Genomic DNA, 21,994 nt, shown 5'->3' on the forward strand with positions numbered 1-21,994 from the left:
CAGCCCTGAATTTGACCCCTACCAAACTAAAAGAAAACCTATTGCACTTTCAGAGGTTCTCAGAGAATAAAGTGGTATTCTGACTTCCCCCAGCACATCATTCAACCTCCCACACCCAGGACTCATGGTAAGGAAAGAGGACACACCAAGGCTGGGCGTCTTAATGGGGAAGCAACAGATCTACCCCAGAGCTCTGTTCATACCTGACTGCCATTTTGTCCAAGTCTTCATCTGTTTTCCGACGTCTAAGATAAAATGACTAGTGGCTTCATTTTTTATGGGTGTGAACATGATTCTTAGTATGATTATCTATCCTGGGACAAACAGTACTTTGAGAAAATAAACTGCTATACAAATGTGATATTAGTGGCATTACACAAATGATCTTTTTGGAAGAAAGACAACAGTTTGTCTAAATTTTCCTTTCAGTTGGTTCAATCAAAACAGTATATATGATACCCCAACACAAAACAAAACCCCAAACTATGATTGATTCATTTATTGCCACACATATGTATTGATTGTTTATTGCAAGTCAAGGGGAATGTGAGAACTAGAGATTCACAGGTAAAGAAGACAGACTCCTGATGTGTAGGAAAGACAAAGTCAGTAAAGGGGATAGACAAATACATAGTCACACTCCAATGCCATCACTGCAGTATTCTATTAGAGGTACAAGCAAAGTTCCCCAGAAGAAAAAAGGGCTGACCCATGATCCCTGTAATATTGACCTCCACATACAGACTCACCAAATATCGAGGTACACAGACTAATAACAGCTGTTCATCAGAGGGCACATTTATTGGTTGATGGAATCTGCAAATTATTTAGTAATTTTGTGCAGCTAGATATTAATCAATGTGTTTGTTAAGCATTGTTTCAACTTAGTCAAGCATCTAATTGAATAATTCCAGAACTGAAGGACCAGCATGACTCAATAATTTGAGGTTATTTCAGATTTCACAGGGTATTAGAATTATAAAAATGACCTATAAGTGGCAGCATTATTAGAAAATCATTCAACTGAAATGAGTTAAAATAATGTGTTCAGCACCATCAAGCTCAAGTTTTAGGTCCTCTGTGTGCCTGACCAACAGAATTGTATTCTGTCAAACAACAGCTCATCCACGCCTCTATGCACCAAGGATGAGGGAGAAGATAAAATTGTCAAAGCTTTGTGACAAAATTGTGAGAAGTATGCAGACAAAAGAAAAGGTTAACCAAAATGCTTCACTTGTAGACTCCGGTGGTATTCAATTTGGTGTTTCATTCAGGTCTAACTATTCTACAGTTGCAAACATGGGGCAGAATTCCCTGAGTTAATCTGCACACAATTAGATTTCATTCTCATTTAATTCACTTCCAGAATAGTATTCAATTGTCAGTGTTAAAACCCTGAAGGAGTCTCATTTTCCATGACCTCTAGAAAAATTACAAGTTGTATTTGCCACAACCAGAAAAACATCCTGAGCCTCATTTGCCTAGGGAGTCTGTAATCAGATATTACTTACTGCCTCACATTATTTCAATAGCCACAAATCATTCTTATTAAAACAAAAAAGTAAGTTTTTGACCTTGCCACAATAATGAATGTTCTCAGTTTTGACATTTGTTTGGGCGCTGACAGAACGGTTACCATAGCTTCAAAAATACAGATTCCAGAGTACTCCGGATCATGCACTTTCCAGTCCCGTGTCCCGAAGGCACCCCTAAGAAAAGGATAGGCACAGAATACTGGTTTCCAAAACTTGCTGCTCAACAAAACCACCTAAGAACTTTTCTAAAAGAAAGACTTCAATCCTTCCCCCTCATCCAGACCTCCATAAAGGATACTGCACAAATGAGGACCCCCAAACTGGGCTGCAACACACACTTCAGGTAACTTCAGGTAGGTTTGGTGGTGAGGCTAACATAGACCCTCATCACCTAAATGATCTCCTTAAAAGAATTGCATACGCAGATCAGAATAGAAGAGTTGGTGGCCACAGTGCTTGGCAGTTTCTGAACAAATCAGGGAAATTCGAGCATGGACTAAGATAGTTATCAAGAAATTAGTATTAAATCAAGAAATTCGTATTAACTATGTTATGTGGGATGATGGTATTATGATTCAGTCAGAAAATGACCTTTTTTTTTGAAGTCTACTCAAGTACTGAAATATTTAGTGATGAAATTTCACGATAAGTGAGGTTCACTTTAAAATGCTCCAACAAAAGTCCATTTATGGATATTCTGCAATAAATCCTGCCTTTATATGTAATTATAATTCACAAATTAAAATAATAATAATAATGGAAGGGAGATCAGTAGAGTAGAGCAAACAGATGAGGGGGAAGAGAGAGAGGCGGGAAGGAACTGGAGAATGGGATTGATCACACGATGTTATATGCACATATGAATATGGCATAACGAAACCCACTATTACATATGATTAAAATGCATGAATTAAAAAAATAAAAAAAGAAGAGAGATTGGAGGCAAACATGGCAAAAATACTGATGGCATTGAAGGTAGATAATGGGTTCGTAAGGATTCATGGTACTTGCATGTTTAGAAATTTTCATAATAAAACGTTTTTTTTTTAATTGTCTAAAAGAGAGCAATAAGAAACAGAGCCCATCTCTGTCATGCAATACTATTCCCCACTACCACTGAGAGAACTCATGGCATGCTGCACTCTCCATTTTCACAGAGGAAGCTTAGGACTTGGAAGGCAAAAGATTTACATATATTGTCAGCTTCCTGCTTCTAGTAGGTATCTGAAATTTTTCCTCTTAAGAGCCTTCCCATTTAACATTGTACTCTGAAAATGGAAGTAGGGACTTTTCCTTGACCACAACTTAATCAATGTTTTAGAAGTTCACCTCTAAAAAGTATTTTGCATTTTTATCTTAAGAAATTTCACGAAGGGCTGGGATGCAGCTCAATGGCATGTTCAAGGCCCTGGATTCAGCTGGGCACAGTGGCATATGTCTGTAACCCCAGGAGCTCTGGAAGCTAAGGTAGGAGGATTGTGAGTTCAAGGCCAGCTTCAGCAACTTATCAAGAACCTATGCAATTTAGTGAGACCCTGTCTCTAAATAAAACATAAAAAAGAGCTGGGGATGTGACTCAGTGGTTAAGTGCCCCTAGGTTCAATCCCCAGTACCAAAACAAACCAACAAACAAAAGGCCCTGGATTTAATCTCCAGTAACAAAGAAAGAAAGTAGACAATTTTATTTTCAAGCAGAAATACACTGAAAATTCACTAAATATATGATCTTGGCAAAGCAGGAGGTGAAATTCAAGTCATCAAGTATTCAAAATTAGTCAATTTTCAAGCCTGAACTAAAATATGAAACTCATTATAAGAAAACATAACATAGCTTCTAACAAATTTGGTGTATAAAAATCTGGCTTTACCTAAACAGGCATTTGAGTTCATTTTATCAATTAAAAAAAAAAAGTTTTTTATCCTGAAGAGCATTTCACTCTAGATGACCTAAAAAAAAAAAAGAAAAAGAAAAAGAAATATTCTTGTGCAATGAAAAATAATTTTGTCATCCAAAAATTCTATGTATATGTTGTGTAAAAATGCATATATTTCAAAAATAGATACAGTAGTACCTAACCATAGTCCCACAGATGAAAATAAAATACAGATATCTTCATAGATACTGTGCTAAGAATATCAGAAGAGTTGGTGTTGATAATATTTCACACTCATAGATAGGTAGGCTGTTTAGCCAATATTTGGGGGTAAAGAAGAAAAGACCCTAAAGCTCTTAGCATAGAAACTAGTTTGAGGGTCTTGTGGTTCTGGTTTGGGCTCCTAAAACAGCATATTGGTACCACCATTGCCATCTGAAGGTATGCACAGGGGGTGGATGTTGGATTGTGGTCTGCAGTAAGCACACAGAGCTTCCCTGTTTGCCTTGACTACTTTTCAGATAAATACATCAGGTCTCAAAACTATCTTGAGTACCAGGCACTTCAAGCTCTTTTGGAAAGTACAAATGTAAGTGGGATTAGGAAGTCAGTTTTTAGTTTTTCCTATGATAGAAAGAATGGCTCTAATGTCCTAATCAATAATCATCTATCACAGACTATGGGAAAGATCTAGGTTAAAGAGAGGCCCCTCAGCAAGTCATGTAAGGCAACTGCCACAACGTACAGAACATCTCTCTCCTCTAAGTATCTGCACCAATTCCCTGAGCAAATGTACTCACTCTCGGTACATCATGTAGCTCAAAAGACAGACCTCTCTCAAAATCTGATAGCTCAGATTCATCCCATCTTCCCCCTTATTCAATAGGGTCCACATCTTAGTGAAACAGAGAAAAGTGGGTCTCAATCTGTATGGTTATTATAGGGAACCCAAGGCAGGGACCTTCTAGGGTTATTCCTTGTGGGGGTCAAGCCTGACTTTCTGAACCAGGAGAGACCTGAAAGGAAGCCTATAATTTAATGAAGAATCAGAATGCTGATGAATGAATAGGAACTTTCAAATCTTTATGAACAATCTATTGTATTTGCAATGTGCTCCAGCATGTAAAATACTCTGCTTCAGAGATGGGCAAATGGGATCTTCTAGGGTTTCCAGCTAGACCTTGAGGAGTAATAATGTGCCCCCCTCCTTGGGTTGAGATTCTTAGTCACAGTTCCCTTTTAAAGGAGATCCAGACTAAGTGCCATTTTGTAGTGGTGCGCTCTCAAAAGATACCAAGACATTCGAGATGCATCTTGAAGACATATTCTTACAATTTAGGATCAAAGGCTCTCAACTAGAGAAAGACTCAGCCATTCTACTTGTTTACATGTAAAATGCAGAGAGACTCTTTTCCCATGCTTGGAGCTTAAGGCATCAGCTCCCCCAGATCTGTCAGGCTTCCTGTGGAAGTTTGGCTCTCAAAGGTTATCTCCACTCTGCAATGTTTAGAACCATGACTTGAAAGCCACCAGCCCTGCAGAATCCACAATGACACTGGATCAGCCCCAACAATCCACCACCAATGTGGGTACAGTAGCTAAAAGTCCAAAGGCAAGTTTGGAGAACTCTTCTATAGCAAGTTTCAGCTACAGGCAGCAGTGAGTTAGGTCAGAAGATGTAAAGGACAAAAGGAAATTGAAATCCAAGACTATTTTCTTCCTTGACCATCTGAGTCAGACCCAATATTTGATGAGGACAAAAAAAGTACCTGGCACTCTGTGTATCCCCACCCCTTACTCTCTATGACTGTGCTGTTTCTGAAATGCATTCTTACAGAGCTGCCTCACATGCCTCAGCCCCTCAGCCTGCTCAAAGATACCCTTGAGCTTCAGGGGAGTTTTCTCCTTTTTTTCTCCCAATAACCTGCCTTCCCCCAATCGAGGAGCTAGGCCCTGAACTGGGACCTCCTGTCAGTTCACTCAACATATTCCCTACTACTCATGGGAAGAAAAAAAAAAAAAAAAGAATTTCTATCATTCTGTTTGAGTTTAACCCAACTCTGCTTCTCAAGCAAACATATGCAATCTGTCTTTCATTTAGAGATATTTTTTACACTTCTGTTTAACACTGGGGATTTTCAGATTTCCTTTTATTCTACTTCTTTCTCTTCTTTGCTGGGCAGAAAACAAGCTGCTGTGGCTACAAGATCTGAAAAAATAGGGAAAGATGGGACAAAGATACTCCCACCAACTAATCGTGCTAATTAAACTAATTCTAAATGCTGATATTAAATTAAATTAAATTTTTAATCAAACTGATTCTAAATGCTGACACCTCATCAGGCAAAAGCTCCAGAACAAATGCCATGCAGAGTATTCGGCAATTTCTCTCTACAAAAATTCCTTCTAATAGTACAATTAGATTATCTTTCTTCCTTACTCAAATCCAGTGGTCCCATCCCAATTATAGATGGAGACTTCAGGGTATAGAGAAATTAACTGACATGTCTAAGAACCAATGCTAAAACGTTGAAAAGATCAAGGGAAAGCACTGCGTGTGTATGTATTAACATGTGCAGGAAGATGGCCACAGAACAAAGAACACCCAAACCAATGCCTCCTCAGGTATCAGCATTGACTATTCAATAGTTTAAAGGTTAAAGCCAATCTAATAGGACAAAAATAATATTTAACAGGTATGTATATTGCCAAGGAAAGAGCAGATTGATGGAAGTGTGAAGCTTGCAATTATTCTATGAAGACCAAAGCAGGAGAAGAGCCTTGCTCAGAAAAGACCTCCCCATTAAGAGTTTTCTAATATTGGCAGCCAAAGGGAGACCCTGGCATTTGTATACACATTTGGAAGTTGCAGATTACCCAGCCAGGACTCCCTTGTGATCATAAAATCGTGCAAGCACCCTGCCTTCGTGGTGACACAGAGAAGGCCCTCATAAAGGAGCTCCCTAGAGCAGACTCCCAGTGAAGATAAAATTGGCAGCATCCAAGAACTTTCCTCCATTATGGTAATACTCAAACACGTGAAATCTGCATGGGCACATACTTTTCTGAAGCTATCACATTTTATTTGGACATCATGTCAATTAACATTTACATCCACCTATCCTTCTCCATCTGGAATATTCCTGTCATATTGAGTGCTTAGGAGGGGTCTTGAAAAATAGGATGGACTTCCTTCAGCATTTTATGGGGTACAGTAGGAGGAGGAGTGCTCCAGAAGCAGCAGGAGAGGGTGGCAATGGAGGAAGAGGGCCTTTGAGGAAGGAGAGTCATGAATACAGCAGCAGGGCAGATAGGGTAAGAAGGGGAGTTGGGGACAATCCTGTGCCCAACACTCTCCAGATGGTTTCTCATAAAAACACGGAGGAGTTTCTAAGTTTTCTCAGCTTACCAAAAGCATAATTAGGAGCAAGGTAAACAGATGACAATATGGGGAGCACTTTGCTTGTATCAGGCACTGTTCCAAGCATTTTACATTTATCTCACTTAATTCTTAAAGAGTGAGTCCTGAAGCAGGTGTTACTACCCTCATTTTAGTACACAACGGAGGCACAGAGCGGTTAAGTGGCTTGCCCAAGGTCACACTGTCAGAACCATATGCTCAAGTCAAGTCCCCCTAAACCCAAAGCCCACATTTCCCCACAACACACCATTGCCTCCACTGTTTGGGATTTCCATACCAGCTAGTTTCTTCTGCTTCTAGGATATAAAGAGCCATTTGCTTCCTAGAACATTTCGTACACATCTCCCCACAGAGGCCATCAAATGGCCTCAGGTCCTTAAAATCCAGAAAAGATGCTGAGTGAAACCCCCTCCTAAGAGTCTATACCTATACATGTGCCCAAAACTTGCCTGTGGAATAAAGCAGATCTTTCCACTCAGTATTCACCACCAATGAGCCCCACAGCTGTGGAAGCCTAACAATTTGGGCAGGAAAACAGACAGGCAAAGAAAAAGAAGAATGTAGTCAAGCCCCAAGGAAAAAATGTTAACATCCGGAACCAATTCACCCATGCAGGCTGGGGAGCGGTTACACCCAGCTCTCTATAACACCCCTCATCATCCCCAGTCCTTCCCTACACGTACACACACACACATGCACATACACACACACACACACACACACACACACACACACTTACCAAGACTTGGCTATTTGCTCACCCCCTTCAGCAGATTGGCCTGTGTCTGCTGGGAGTGCCTCCTGCAGTACCTACCACCCAGTCTGAATATCACAGAGATGCCTTAAATCTCTGTGATGTCACAGTCTAATCTGGGTAATGCACAGTTGCACCATATGGAATCTAATGTTCCCAAGGATTAATGCTGGTCATGCAACTACTGCTCTGAACTCTGAAGAAAAAAATGAAATCACCAAGACCTGACTGGCTGCACATCTTAAAGAATCTACATCTCTAATTGGACAGATCTCATGGATGAGATCCAGTAAATCATTCAAGATTGCAGCATTGATCTCATCCTCTGCCACACTCTATATTTCAAGAGTTTGGCTCCATATAAGTTCCTTGGGAAAGGAAATAGGCTTAGAGATTCATATGCTTCTATTGCTGCAAGAGTGTATCAAATCCTATCAATCATTTGCTTGCACAGAGTGGGGCTGGCAGTAGGAGAAAGCAAAGCTTTAAAACAGAGATGGACTTTATATCTTTCTCCTTTTAGCTTCTAAAAGCCACTTTTCTATCATTGGACACAACAGACAAGCATTCAGCAGACTGTACAATTAACAGCCAAGAAATGCATTAATGGTAAAAGTCCACACATGGAAATCTGTGGGGTAGGGAGTGTAGATTTTCTCCAAATCCCTTCTGGAGACATCAGACTTCCTAAGAGAGGAAGGTTGCTTGGAGTGGGAGGAAAAGTGATGGAAAGACAGTGAACAGGTGGGAAAAAGAAATGAAAAGAAACCCGCTGTTAAGTTCTCTGAAACTCACTGCTGGTATCTTTTAGTGGTAGAAGAAAAATGGAGTACAGAGTTTAAGTGTTTGTTGGAATGACATTTCTGCAAATAACTGATCCCATACCAAACAAGGCTGTTCTAAATAGAGCTGTTAAAAAAAAAAATAAATGAATCAGAGCAGTCACTCAGAGGTTAAAGTTAAAGCCGTGACTCTAAGAGCGGGTGTACTTGCCGTGGGTCCTCAAGGCGGTTTTCTAATCCTCAGGCATTAAAAAGAAGCCACTGTGGAAATCAGAATCTCTTCCTTTGTAAATTCAATCCATGGCAAAGGGATTTCAGCTGTGATTGCTGAGTTTGAAAAAATCAACAGTACTTAGAAATGCACGAATTGCCAGTCACTGCAACTGATATGTTTCTAAGCTGTTCCATTTTGAATCAATTACCAATGAGATTCCATCCATCCCGTTGTGAATGGAGGAGGGAATGGGTAAAACAGAGCAGTTAAAGTTTCCCCTGAATTTCACTGCACAAGGGGATTTAGGACGGAGAGATTTTAGATCGAATTCAATATGTAGCCACTGCCCTTCAGACACTGAGAATTCTGAACATTAAAATCAAAGAAATGCAAGTCACATTGGGAAGGCTGTTTATGTCCCATTCCAAACATCATGGCATGGAAACTCAACCGTGTACTGCTGCCACAGGGTGCCCTCTACTAGCAGATATGGAGACATCACTTTAGGGATATAAGGACTAATAATAACAAGGAGAAGTGTGGAGATCTACAAACTGTAAATCAGCTCTCATTTATGATTGAACAATTTCTGCTGGGGGCAGCACAGGCAGAAAGCATGAATTTTCTTCCACAAAGCATTCTTCCTAGAGCACTTAAGAGTCATCTTCAGGTAGGCAATCTACTCAAATAGTTACTATTACCCTGAGCTAGGCACAGTGGCACACACCTGTAATCCCAATGACTAGAAAGACTGAGGCAGGAAATACAAAACCAAAACCTAAGGCCAGCCTGGGCAATTTAGTGAGACTCTGTCTCAAAATATAAAATAAAAAGGGATGGAGATGTAGCTCAGTACTAAAGTACCCCTGGTTCAATCCCCAGTACCCCCACAAATATATATATATATATATATATATATATATATATATATATAGAGAGAGAGAGAGAGAGAGAGAGAGAGAGAGAGAGAGAGAAACACACACACACACCCTGTAGCTACACAAGGCTGTTTTAATTCTGGCTGGATCACTTAAAATGAACCAGAGCTAGGTGACTATGGGTAAGTTATTTCACTGAACATCAATTTCCTCCTCTGTAAAATGGGGAAACAATTACTTCCCTCCAAGCACCACTGAGTGGATATAATGAGAATGTGAATAAAACCACCAGCACAGGACCTGGCGTAGAGTGTGCCCTCAATCCATAATAGCTTGGTTGGAGTTTTGGACACTCTCAGCTAAGATGATACTTATAAGATTGGGACAGTATAGGGACATCTGTCCTGAGACCTCAATCCCTATAAGAAAGAGTAGCTTCCTTCAGTGGAGAGTCGGGGTCTGAGAGCTTGTGATGAAGGGCAGGGGGCTGCTTGAAGGAGGCTAAGAGAAGGATTCCTTCTCTCTTCCTCTTTGCTGAGGGAGATACCTTATCCCTCTGCTGCCAGAAAAAAAAATACAAAGTCTAGGGTGTAATAAGTTTTTAAAATAATAATAATAATAAATAATAATCAAATTCAGGCTTCTTTTTTCTAAAAGGAAGAAAAGTGAGCAAATCAAGGCAGCCAGATGTGGGTTCTATCACAAGATTGGAGCATCTGCTGTTTCTCTTTAAAAAGATTTCCCCAGTCTCTTCTGTCCTTAGTTCTTCAGCTTAGTTATATGTTTTCCCTTAATTTATTTCCTTCTCTCTCTCTCTCTCTCTCTCTCTCTCTCTCTCTCTCTCTCTCAAGCAACATGCACTAATCCTTTACTACAGACTCAGTTGATACAGCTGGTTCAGTTTGTCCAGACTCCTGGGGTTCTGTCAGAATATGGCTTTACAAACAAAGAATGAATCTTTCTATTTCCTATTAGGCAAAACCTGACCTTTGGAGAATTTCTGAGCTTCAGGTAGAAATATCAGAAACTAATCAAAGAGAAACCTGCTTCTATTATTCCATGTCCCTGCAACCGAGAAGGCCCCTCAGTCCTCTTATTGAGGACTGAGTTTTAAAAAATCAACAGTACTTAGAAATGCATGAATGCCAGTCCCTGGAGAGTCAGTGAAGTCTCCCCAACCCCATTTTCAACCCAACCCTTCCTCCTACTATGTGCTATCCACAGATCCCCACCCTTGGACACCATCCCTCCCTTAGATGCCCACTCAGGCTCTGGCTTTTTGCCTCACTGCAACTTGAATAGCAACAGATCTCCATTCTATTTCACTTTATTAGCCACAGGTACTCAAATTCAGTACTGCTTCTAACTATAGCCTATAAACAGAATGAGGATCCCATTCCAAATCCCAAATCCTCCACTTAAAGCCAAAGAACAGGGAAAGGGGCAGTGTTTCCTTATAGATTACAATTTGCAAACATTTCTTATCCAAACTAGTCACTAAGATGAGTAATTATTAATTCAGCTGATAGAAATAACAGGTACAAGCTAAATCCTTTCTTTTTATATATATGCACACTATCTCATTTGATGCTCATGTCTACCATTTGATGAACACATTTATTATTCCATGTCACAGCTACAGAAGCTGGAGCTAAAGGGGATTAACCTGCCCAAGGTCATACAACCAGTAAGTGTTAGAACTGGGGCTCAGACACAAGCAGACTGACCTCAAGAATCTGAGCTTGTAATACCATACTGTATAATTGATGCACTCATTTCACCAAATAGAAATGATAATATAAGAGTATTTAAAAAACGTTTGACTATATATAATTGCTACATATTATTAATTAGAATGCATATATGCATATATAAAATAAGCTTAGCACAATGGCTGGTACATAGCACAAGTTCAATGAATGTTGCTATTTGTTATTTTCATATGGTACTATTATCATTATCATATTTTATTATTAATTAAATGCTTTCTGTGTGCCAGCCACTTGTACTAAGTCCTATAACAACAAGGCAATGACAACTAGGTCTCAGACCTACAGCAGTTTACAGAATAGTAGTGAGAAAGCAACCAGTAACTCCACACACTCCATGATTACAGAGGTCTGCACAGGGGCTTTGCCAAATGGGATCAGCAAATGAGGGTGGGGAGCCATCATTGGGGTTTGAACTCAGCTGCAGAAGTCTGTAAGGAAATGAAACCTCACAAGACAGAAACATGAGACCCACTCCTAGGTGTGTGCTGGGCTCAGTCTTGCATCTGACCCTGCCCTCAAGTTCAGCTGCTATGAATAGAGGTCTTGAATGCTAAGCTGTCTTCTGATCTATCTTGTTGACAAGCGTTTTGCCTGTTACTAAGTCATCCTTTTAGCATTCTCACATCTCTGCCAGATCAAGATCTCGGCTTAGCAGACTAGACATGGAAAATAGTTACTAGTGCTTTCCATCAGTCTCCAATAGTAATAGGGGGCAACCAATTTGTCTTTTTGGCCCATTAAATCAATTAACTAATGGCAAAGTTGGTTTTTTTTAATGCTCATTTTTCAAATACACAGTTTTTACAGTTATTTATGGGAAGGACAAAAAAAATATTCAAAACATGAATAACTTATATTTCCTTTCAATTCACTCATGCTATAGAATGCTTTTAGCATCATTCACGTGGGTGACAATAGGTTACATCAAAACCAACAGTCTGCAAATCACTGATCCAGGACTTTCTGAACATGTGATATTAATATAAATCTTTTTCAATATCTTTATGAAAGCTCTTAATTTTAGCTAAAAAAAAAAAAGTTGTTTTTGTTTTGTTTTGTTTTGGCTTTGTGTTGCTATTGCTATTACTTTCTACAACCACAATAAAACTTTCCTCATTCCACAAGAGTAAGGAATGGGTCAAGTAATGGCCAAGATGCACTGGGAGAATATGTAAAAATACTCAAAAACAAAACAAAAGTTAACATAATCAAAATAAAAGTTAAAAGAATTTTATAGAAAAGGGGCCTCGGTTTTCATTTAAGACCAGCCCTCTCATCTCACAAACCAAGAATAATGGCTATGAAACAACTTTAAAGCATTTTTTTTTCAAAATTAATATGTCTGCCTTTATATCCTTGATTCCAACATTAATGGTAAAGTTAGCACTTTACTAAATGCTAAGTGATAAGAATCTAGGACTCCTTATTTAAACTAATCCAGATTTCTACCATAATACACAGATATTACATAGAATACAAGGGTCTGTGTTGAAAGTTTTGCAGTATAGTAGAGACTTATAGTTATTCACATAAGCAACTAAGGTTTCTGAAATGTTTTACTATTCAATATTCCTATGCAATCTTGTTTACACCTTTATTTTTCTAACTAAACCATTTTTCTAAATAGTAAATAGGTATAGCCTCTCCCTTGTTCATGGTCAAAAAAAGGAAAGACCATATTATTAATTAAGTTTCTGACTTGAGGAAACTATTGGAACCCAGGCAAAGCATTTCTATGCTCACAATGGCTTATTGGCACAGCTGATTGCCCCTCCCTACTGTGAAAATCATTATTTCTTTTTCAGGAGCAAGTAACCCCTAGATTTACAATTCTGGGACCTGCATAGTGGTGAGACTGAGGCTTTGGAGCCAGGAGGGTGCCTAGGATAGGGCTTCCCTCTACCCACTAATCTGAGGTCCAGAGAGAAGATTGCTCCCACTGGCTTCTTACAGAACTTAAGTCATTTCTCGGTGACTAGCAGTCACTTATCATTCTACTTTGTAGAGTTGGTGGTTTCTCTTTGAAGAAAATAATAACTTTCTTGTTTTTAGTCTCCAAGAACAGCATGAAGGACAGTGGGACATTTACCCTCCCTCTGTCTCCGTGGGTGATTCCCAGTTTCGACTGGGGCATTTCTACCTTTAAGGATCCTCTTAGGCAACTGCGGATCCTCTGGGTCCCACCGGAATGGCAGAATGACTTACCTTTTAACTGACTGGCTATGATATTTACTGACCCTAGAATTACCCATTTGGAAATGGTTAGGGATTAAAAGTTCTGCAGGCCGAGGGATTCTTGGTTTCTAATTGCTAATGTTTGAAGTCAGTTTGATTCCTCGGAAATTTGTTTAGCCTGATGAAAGCAAAACTCAAAACTCCCCTCAGGGCTCGAGGTGTAAGATCCTTGGGTTCCGTTTAGGGATTTTTTTTTTTTTTTTTTTTTTTTTGGATTTGTTGTTTTTCGGGGGTCTGTTTTGGGGGCGATGTCTTTTACCAAGGCTTCCCGGTTACCCCAGCATCCCCACATTTCCCCCAGGATGTAATTAGAGTCAGAGGAGCACAGACCATCCCTCAGGATTCCGTTCTCCCTGATTTCAAAGGCTTCACCGCAGTCTCCGGCGCTCACGGCCAGGACCGGCAGGCGGGGAGCCGCGCTCCAGGACCCAGAGCAGGACCTCTCGGCTGGCGCACCCAGGCCGGCAGCCGGGCCACCCCACCGGCCGTCCCCACCCGTGCCCCTAGGCGCCTGGAGGCCTGGGCGGGAGCAGAGCGCGGGCAGACGCTGCCATCGCCCAACTTGGACTTGGTGAAGGTCACCAAAACTGCCCTGTTTTCCCAGGGACGGGTTAGCAGGAAGGGATGCAATCCCAGTTCCTTCCGCGGTGAAATATCATCTGCAAACTTTTTGAACGGGGGCGGAGGAGAAGGACGTTTTCAATGTGTGCGGAGGAAATTTGGGAGGAGAAAGTAAGGGGGTAGCTGTTTTCTGAGACCCTATCTGAGGCGGTAGCCGAGTTCCTGGCTGTGGGACAGTAGAGAAGGCAGCGGTGGTGGATTTAGAACATCAGTGCACACAGTGGAGAAGTGGGCGTTAAAATTCTAGGGCTCGTGCTGGGTATCTAATAGGCACCTCTAACGATCCCTTTTGAAAGGAAACTACAGAGATAATTATTGAGTTTGTTTTTCCTTTGTTTTTTAATCCTGAAGAATACAGCAACTTTCTGGAAACAGCTTATTTGAGCCTCTGCGACTATATTGTAGAAAACATAAAATAAATGGGGGTAGTATTTCTTATGCTTTTAAACTACTTTCCCCAGATGACAATGTTTCTCTGGTTATTTCCATACACGTAATTATTGTCCAGATTTCTCTTAGCTATTCCGTTTACTTTTTTGCATGAAAGAACACGAAATTACTCTTCAGAATTAAAACCAGCATTTTGTCTATCCAAAATAAACATGGCGTTATTCACAAAATTAAATGCCTAATTTAGTTAGAAAAATTTCCACTGTCCCTGTTCATTTTCAATTAGAAAAAGTTTAACTGTCCCTGTCCAGGCTCATTTTCTGGTGTTTTCTCTGAGACTTTAGTCAAAGTCATCAGCTAAATTAAGAGTTAAATAAAAATAGTGTTGAGAAGTTTCAAAGCTGGGTTTCTCTAGGATTTTCAAGTAATACCCAAAGGTGACAAAACTTTTGGCCTCCCAAATTTTATGTGTTCTCAATTTGTTAAATTGGCTATGCGTGCGCGCGCACGCGCGCGCGCGCACACACACACACACACACACACACAGTAGTTTCTTGTTTCTGAAATGTTATCTATATTCCACTCAAAGGGGGGCATTTTGTAGTTAAAGCATTCTGGTGGTATTATGGTGTTCACATGCACAAATTTATATATAAACACACCTAAACACACTTTTTATACAATTCTTTCTAAAGGACAAAATTAGACACTGACTAGTTTTTTAAATGTAAGATAAAAAGTAGAAGTTGCAAGGCTTGTTTTCACTTTTGGTATCAAAAGTTCATCACCAGTTTGTAGTCAGCAAAATATACTTTCTCAAAGTGAAGCCATTAATGACACAAAGTAAGTGTTGATTAGTCCTCACCAGTTGCTTAAATTCCCCACCTCTTACCATTTCACAGTGGGTCCTCCCTACCAAGTCTCATTTTCCATGGGGACACTCAGAGCATGGGCCTCACTTAAATTAACTAATGATTATCCTTCTGGAAAGAAGTGTAAACAGACCCTGATTTATAAATTTGCTAATTGCTATTCCCAATGCAGACCCCTGTGCATCACAATCATGCACATAGAAAACTCCAGGCTTACTAAAAACTAGCGAAAGGAAAGCCAAAAATAAACCACGCTGGTGAAGGAAATAAGGAAAAGAGATTCCACATTCCACCAGTTTTCTACTTTTCCCTTTTGTGAAAAGCATCCTAAAAGGTCAAAACTTAAACTTCAGGTGGGAAAGCTGCTTAAATATTCTCTGTATTAAGTCTTTTGAGAGTAAGAAATCAATAATCAGAATAACCATCAAATGGATTTCTGCATTTCTAGGAAGGAAAACGACATATGCCAATCTGCTCTTTATCCCTGTGGAATTTGCACAAGTCAGGCCTGCTTCCTTCCCTTCCTTTCTTTCTTTCCTTCCTTCTTTCTTTCTTTCATCTGAAGCCACTCTGAGAATTCACTCACAGATATAAAAGGTAATTGGTTTTTTTTCTCCAACATAATAAAGTCTCATCAGAGCCCATAATTAGGAAATCAAAAGGGTTTTTTCATCGTATTAATATGATAAATTCTTGTCAATAGAACGATTATGATGGATTTGGAATATTCTTCTCTTTTATAATAGTAATGAACACCCTAGTAGAGGCTTGTGAACCAAAGCATATTTGTCTTTTTCTCATTGTGGCTCAGTATGAGGAGACTTGCTTGTATTAGATTTATGTTCACACATGGAAAGGAAATTATAGAGATACCATCAATACCCGATATTTTTAGTTTAGTTTTGACCCTCACTTCTTGTCATTCTTCACTGGGTCCTCTTACGCTATTAACAATACTTTAAATTTCATAATTCAAAATTTTATAACTTTTAAATAATTAGTATAGGGAACAGGGTGTGTCAGAAAAACAGCAGTGGATCAGTGTTAATACAATTATAGTCCAAAATCCACTTTAAGAAACTTCCTTCCTTCCTGCATAAACATCGCTCCGTGAACTTTTCTTTTTGGAAATCCCATGTATAAAAACAATAAACCCAAAGCGGCCAGCCGGGAACCCCCACCTAGTGTTCAATGAGAAACAGCGTTGGGTGAGGGGTGGAAAGGTGGAAGATTTAACTTCAGAATTGAAGTGCCGGGAAACTGTGGGCTGATCCGCTCAAGAAAGCCTTTGCCTCGCATTAGGTACTCCAGGAGGAGTAAGGGAGCTCTCCGAAATGCTAAGTGGGCGGCAGAGGCAGGTGAGGGGCTCCGCTGAGCGAGAGACCCTTCCCCCGCATGCCCCTTGGTTATCCCTGAGCCTAACCCGCTAGCTTCTGAAGCATGGACGAAGCTCAGAAGGTGCAAACGACAGTAGAGGTGAACCTTCCTCCGGATCACAGCCCAAAGAGTGGGCATCCGGGTTTTCCCGATTCCCTGTCCTCCAGCGGTTTACTGTCGTCGTTTCTTAAGAGATGGAACCGGCTTAGAATTTCTTCCCTTTTTCTACTGGTTTCTATGGTGCCACGGTTCCAGGGCCGGAGTTTCGCACAGAAGGTCTCCATAACCTGCCCTCCACGGCCGGGAGCCCGCGCCGTGCTCTGGCCCAGCCCCGCTCTACTCTAGCCCTGGTCTTCTTTAGCCAGGGTCTGACCAGCACTCGAAGAAGGCGCTTGACAGCCATGCCCCCCGCGAACACTCATCCTCACCTACGGATGACAAATTCAGACTTTACCTCCTCCCTTACACAAAGTCGCTTACCAAATGGGTGCCCTCTGCGGAAGGCCATTTTGACCTAACAGGCCAAAACCTTGGATATGTCCATCAGGCACTTTCTTGACTCATTGGCGGGTTGGGGCCCTGCAGCCTGGAGGTCTGCTTGCATGCAAAGGCACACGCAGCGCAGAGAACTAGGGTTCCTAGCCCTGGCCCCTACCCTAGACAAAGGCTAAGCCTATAGCCTAGTGTGCCACACACCTTGTCCCTGCCGTTTGAGCCCCGGTGTGTCCTGACTGATGCCTGCACTACACGTTTTCCCCATTGGCTTCTTCTAATCAACACTTTTTATTATCCTTACTTAGTCGATTAAGAGTCGCTTCCACCGTGTCACCCAGTTTCCCCGTCGGGAGTCGGGCAGGTAAAGAAGTAACGTCAGGATTAAAATCTCAGAATTTTACTCTGAACCAACATATAAACTAGCAGATTAATTCACGTGACCAGTTGATCTTGGGAACTCAGAAGAAGAAAGTGCCTCGAGGCAGCGTAAACTTCAGCTTGTTTTGTTTTGTTTTTCTGTCTCTTTTCTGTAGCGTAGGGGCTGGTGGGTACAGGAGAAAATGCAGGAGCCTGCGCGTGTGCACCTGGGCACAAAGTGCCAATCCCCCTGCGTGTCACTGAGGGTGCCTGTCTATGCGTGTTCACCCCCTGTGTGCTGCCACCTCTTCAGGCCTACATAGCGCCACGGCTGCAAGGTTTTGGCCTGCAAGCTCAGAAGGGGAAAATACTTCCGCAGAAGGTTTGAATTATTTCGCTCCGCAGGAGACCCGGACTCGGCCGCACGGCTGAGGATTCAGGCGAGAAAGGCCCAAGCCAGAGTTGGGGAGGCTGGGTGGAGCTGGGGATGGGGTCCCCGGCGCAGATGGCGCCTCCGCGCGCCCGAAATACACTTCTAAGGCCGCAGTCACAGCAGCTGTTCGGTCCGATCCTGGCTCGAAAGTTTCCTGTTGCTTAGCGAGAGGCGGGGGCGAGTAGGCTCGAGAGCCAGATTCCTCCGAAATGGTACTTGAGACCCTCTCCAGCCAGTAGTGGCTGAGTCCTAGAGGTTTCTCCAAAAGACAGCGAGGGTGGGTGTGGGTATGACAGTAAGAGTACCTCATAAGCCCCCTCCCAAGCCTGGCGGGCCTCGGTATTTTGGGGGGCCACCAGACTCGGTGGAAATTTTTGAAATACATACTGTGTCCTCTGAACGGTGAGTGCCTACAGCAAGCCGGGCTGGTCCCCCGCTGCTACAGGTTGGCGCCCCAGGCTGCGGGTGCTCAGGCGCCAACTAAAGCCAGCTCTGTCCAGACGCGGAAAGAAAAAGGGGCTGTGAAAAAGCAGAAGGCCACGTCTTTGAATTAAAGTTAAGCATTACAATCTGAGCCTCGGGTTGTCTGAGGATCCTGGGGATTTTCAGGCTCCGGAAGGGAGGACTGAAAACGGTGGTACCAGGCAAAAGAGTATGGAGATGAGAATCATAAACGCAGTTACACTAGGCGGTTGTCGTGTGCTCAGGGGGCAGGGGTCCTTCCCTATCCCCCCTGTCTGGTTTTTTTTTTTTTTCCCCCTGCTCCTAGCTTGCTATGGGCCTAAGGCCTGTGAGCCTCACAGCAACCTCCCTGCCCTGGAGGAACAGATTGAACAGAATTGTGAGGCCCAGCACAGCATGGACAGAATGGGTCTTATACACCACTCCTTCATATAAACATCTTTAAATGTGGCCCTGTGTGTCTGTTAGGGCACTATATTAGAGGAGAAAGCAAAGGTCTGAAAAAGATCCCAATCCCTGGTCTGAATCCAGAGCCTGGCAGCTCTGCCTCCCCTGCTCCTGAACAGCCTCATCTCAAGGACACCATGGCGCCCTTAGTCCGAAAGATCTTTTCTCATCCTACTTTTATTTCATACAGATCACTGTAAGAAAGCCTTAGCCATTGCCAGGGCTCCAACTTGGGGATCTCCTCCGCCTTCAACCAACTTAACCAAGCTATCGCCAGACTCTGCAGAAAACCAGCAAAAGTGTTCCTGATTTCAGTTTCTTCCTTCTCCTGGACCCTTGCCCCTAAATATATTTTGTTTTCTGTAATCAAAATGTTCATCTTTTTTTAAAAAAAGATAATAAAGTAAGGGAACTGACCGGCTGAACTCTGTTACATAAAGTTAGTTCTATATTAGGTCTTCCACCCCACCCAACCCCAACCCCATGGGGCAGGAGCTATAGAACAGAATTTTGAAAACCAATTCCCAATGTTCTTGCCCCTCTCTCTTTGCCCAGATCCCCTCAGTTTCCTCTCCTCCTTTCCAGCTGAGAAGAGCTGGAAAAAGAAACTATGAACTCAGACCCTTATTATGACCCCACATATTGGCCCTTTTAAACATAAGACCCTAGACAGACTCAGTGACCTGCAGACTTCCAAGAGTGAAGTCTCCCCGAACAGGGCAGCTGCCGTACACAGTTAAATAACGTCTGCTTTTTCCACTTATTGGGAAAATCCAAGAGAACCTCCTCAATTGCAAATTGTATAAGGCCTGCAAAAACTTCCACTAACGATATGAAGGCCCTAGTGAGATGTTGACAACAGATAAATTAGGTGAGGAAATTGTGTCTGGCCATCGAAGGGAAACACATTAGCCACGCTGTTCCTTCCTGAATCATTCACGCAGCATGGACCTGTACCCGCATCCAAATACAGAGAAAGACTTGGATGGATGGAATAAATCTCCTTTTAATTTTCTTTTCATCGACTAATAAAAATAATTCCCCAGCACTAAACCCAAATTCCGTAACGGGCCGCAAGAACACGCAGAATTCATAAAACCCAGTCTCTGCAGGTCACTTGCTAATCGCGTTATTATTAGCCTCAGGAGCGTGGAAATTGAACTGTCACTGCATAAGGAGAAAATGTAAGCGACAGCTGTCCCTCCTAGAGTTTGGCCAGAGTTTCGGCTGGGATCCCCAAGCTCCAGAGTCCATAGCCTCTCCTACCACTGTGCGGGCCGCCGCCCCGCTACCCTGCTCTTGCCAGCACATGGACCTGAGTCTATTTCCCCAGCCCCGGCTGGTCAGCAAGAGCACCTCCAGCATGGTCATAGAAGTCTGGGCTGGAAATTTTCTGAAACCGCTAAACCGAGCCGCGAGCGTTCTGCTTGCGTGCGCACGAAGTTCTTCTGACAACAGCTGTTCCCCCAGGCTGTTTTGCACAGTTGAAATCTTGGCACTTAACACAAAACGTTAAGTTGTTTTTCCCTTTTCTAGGGTTCTGCAAAAATCAGACATCGACATCCGCCCTGCATTTTACGTGTTCTGTGTGCATTATAGGCATAGGATACGCATAAATCGAGACACCAATTAATCGAATCCCCCCCCCACCAATTACACAGATATGGGCCGTGAAATTTGATCCAAGCTCAGGACAAGAGGGTCTAACATCCATTCCAGTTTCCAAACGTGGTGGAAATATAATTACATTCCACTATCTAAAAGTGGGAAGAAGAGTGAGGACTGAGACTGAAAGCTAAACTGGGCATTTCCAGAGAAAGACTGAAGTATCGGTGCCGGGAACGACGCGCCAGTCCTCCAGAGCGTTCCAAAGCCAGCCCCGGCTCCTCCGTCTCTCGCTATCGCCTTAGATCCCGCACTTCCTAACCCAGGGGCCTGCGGTCCCATCCGTTTAGGGCAACCCAAACTCTGAGCTCCTCTCTAGAAGGGGATGCGGGTCAGCAGGTTTCCTTGCTTGACGTTGGCGAAATGTAAGGCTCGGGCCAGTCTCCCAAATTGGTTCGGGCGAATTTAGGGAAGCTCAAAGCATGTGCTCCAAGGAAAAGGAACCCGTGTTGGAGCCAGGCAGGGCGTCAGCGGCGAGGCCTCAGTCCACACCCGCGGACGCTGTTCGGCGTCCCCTCTCTGCCCGCCTCGCGCACTCTGGCCCGACGCACTCACCCGGGTGGGGCTCCAGGCCGTGTGCCGCCGAGTCCTCAGAGTCTCCGAGTGGGCCTGTGGGGCTCAGCGCCTCCATGGACAGGTCCAGCCCCTTCTCCTCCCAGTCTCGCAGTTTCCGCTTTTTATTTGAGCCGATCAAGGCTTCAACGGAGAAGGCATGTGCTCGCGAGCTCAGGGCTACTGCAGATCTTCTCCTTTCACTCATTTTAGCCGCCCGCACCCCGGCCTCTGCTCGCCCCCGCTACTGAGGGAGCAGCCCGCGCCCTCACGCTCCGAGCGCCCGCCGGGCCCGGCCCGAGAGAGGCGGCGGCAAGGCTGGCCGAGGCTGAAGCTGCGGCTCCGTACCCTCCCCCTGCGTCCTCCCCCGCCCTTCGCCGCCGGATCGGATCCGCGCCCCCAGCTGCCCCAGCCTCTAGGAACTAGCGCCCGGAGCGCCGCCCGCTAGCTGCATGAGCGCGGGAGTCCTGCTTCCCACCCACCCGGGCAGGCGCTCACAGGCTGTGCCGACTGGACTTCATTTTTTTTTTTTTTTAATTCTCTCCCTCTCTTTCTCCTCCCTCTCCCTTTCTCTCCTCCCTCTCCCTCTTCCCCTCTCGGTCTTCCCGTCCTTCCTCTGATCCAAACTTCTGGGAAAGTTTTTTTTTTTTTTTCCTCTCCTAAATTCCTCCCTTCCCAAGGAACTGGGGGCAGGCAGTGCGCTCCAGTCCGAGGGGTGAGGGAGAGGGAGGGGGAAGGAAGAAAAAGACTGAGGGGGGAAAAAGCCAGCCCCCAACCAATAGCAAGAAAGGAACAGGAGAAACCCTGAGAGCTTGAGCCAATGAGGGAAGGGGAGAGACTGAGGCTCGGGCCAAGGCT

General features: G+C 43.1%; 1 protein-coding gene across 1 annotated transcript in view; it reads right to left on the bottom strand.

Moving 5' to 3' along the window:
• Nucleotides 1-21,447, bottom strand: part of Tbx15 (T-box transcription factor 15) — a 107,439-nt gene extending 85,992 nt beyond the window's left edge. The window contains exon 1 of the mRNA XM_027940325.2: nucleotides 21,140-21,447. Coding sequence (XP_027796126.1) covers nucleotides 21,140-21,344 — 205 coding nt within the window. The 5' untranslated portion in view covers nucleotides 21,345-21,447. The remainder of the gene's footprint in view (nucleotides 1-21,139) is intronic.
• Between the last annotated feature and the right edge of the window lie 547 nt (nucleotides 21,448-21,994).

The sequence above is a fragment of the Marmota flaviventris genome, chromosome 10 (assembly GCF_047511675.1).
Source record: "Marmota flaviventris isolate mMarFla1 chromosome 10, mMarFla1.hap1, whole genome shotgun sequence".
Lineage (NCBI taxonomy): Eukaryota > Metazoa > Chordata > Mammalia > Rodentia > Sciuridae > Marmota > Marmota flaviventris.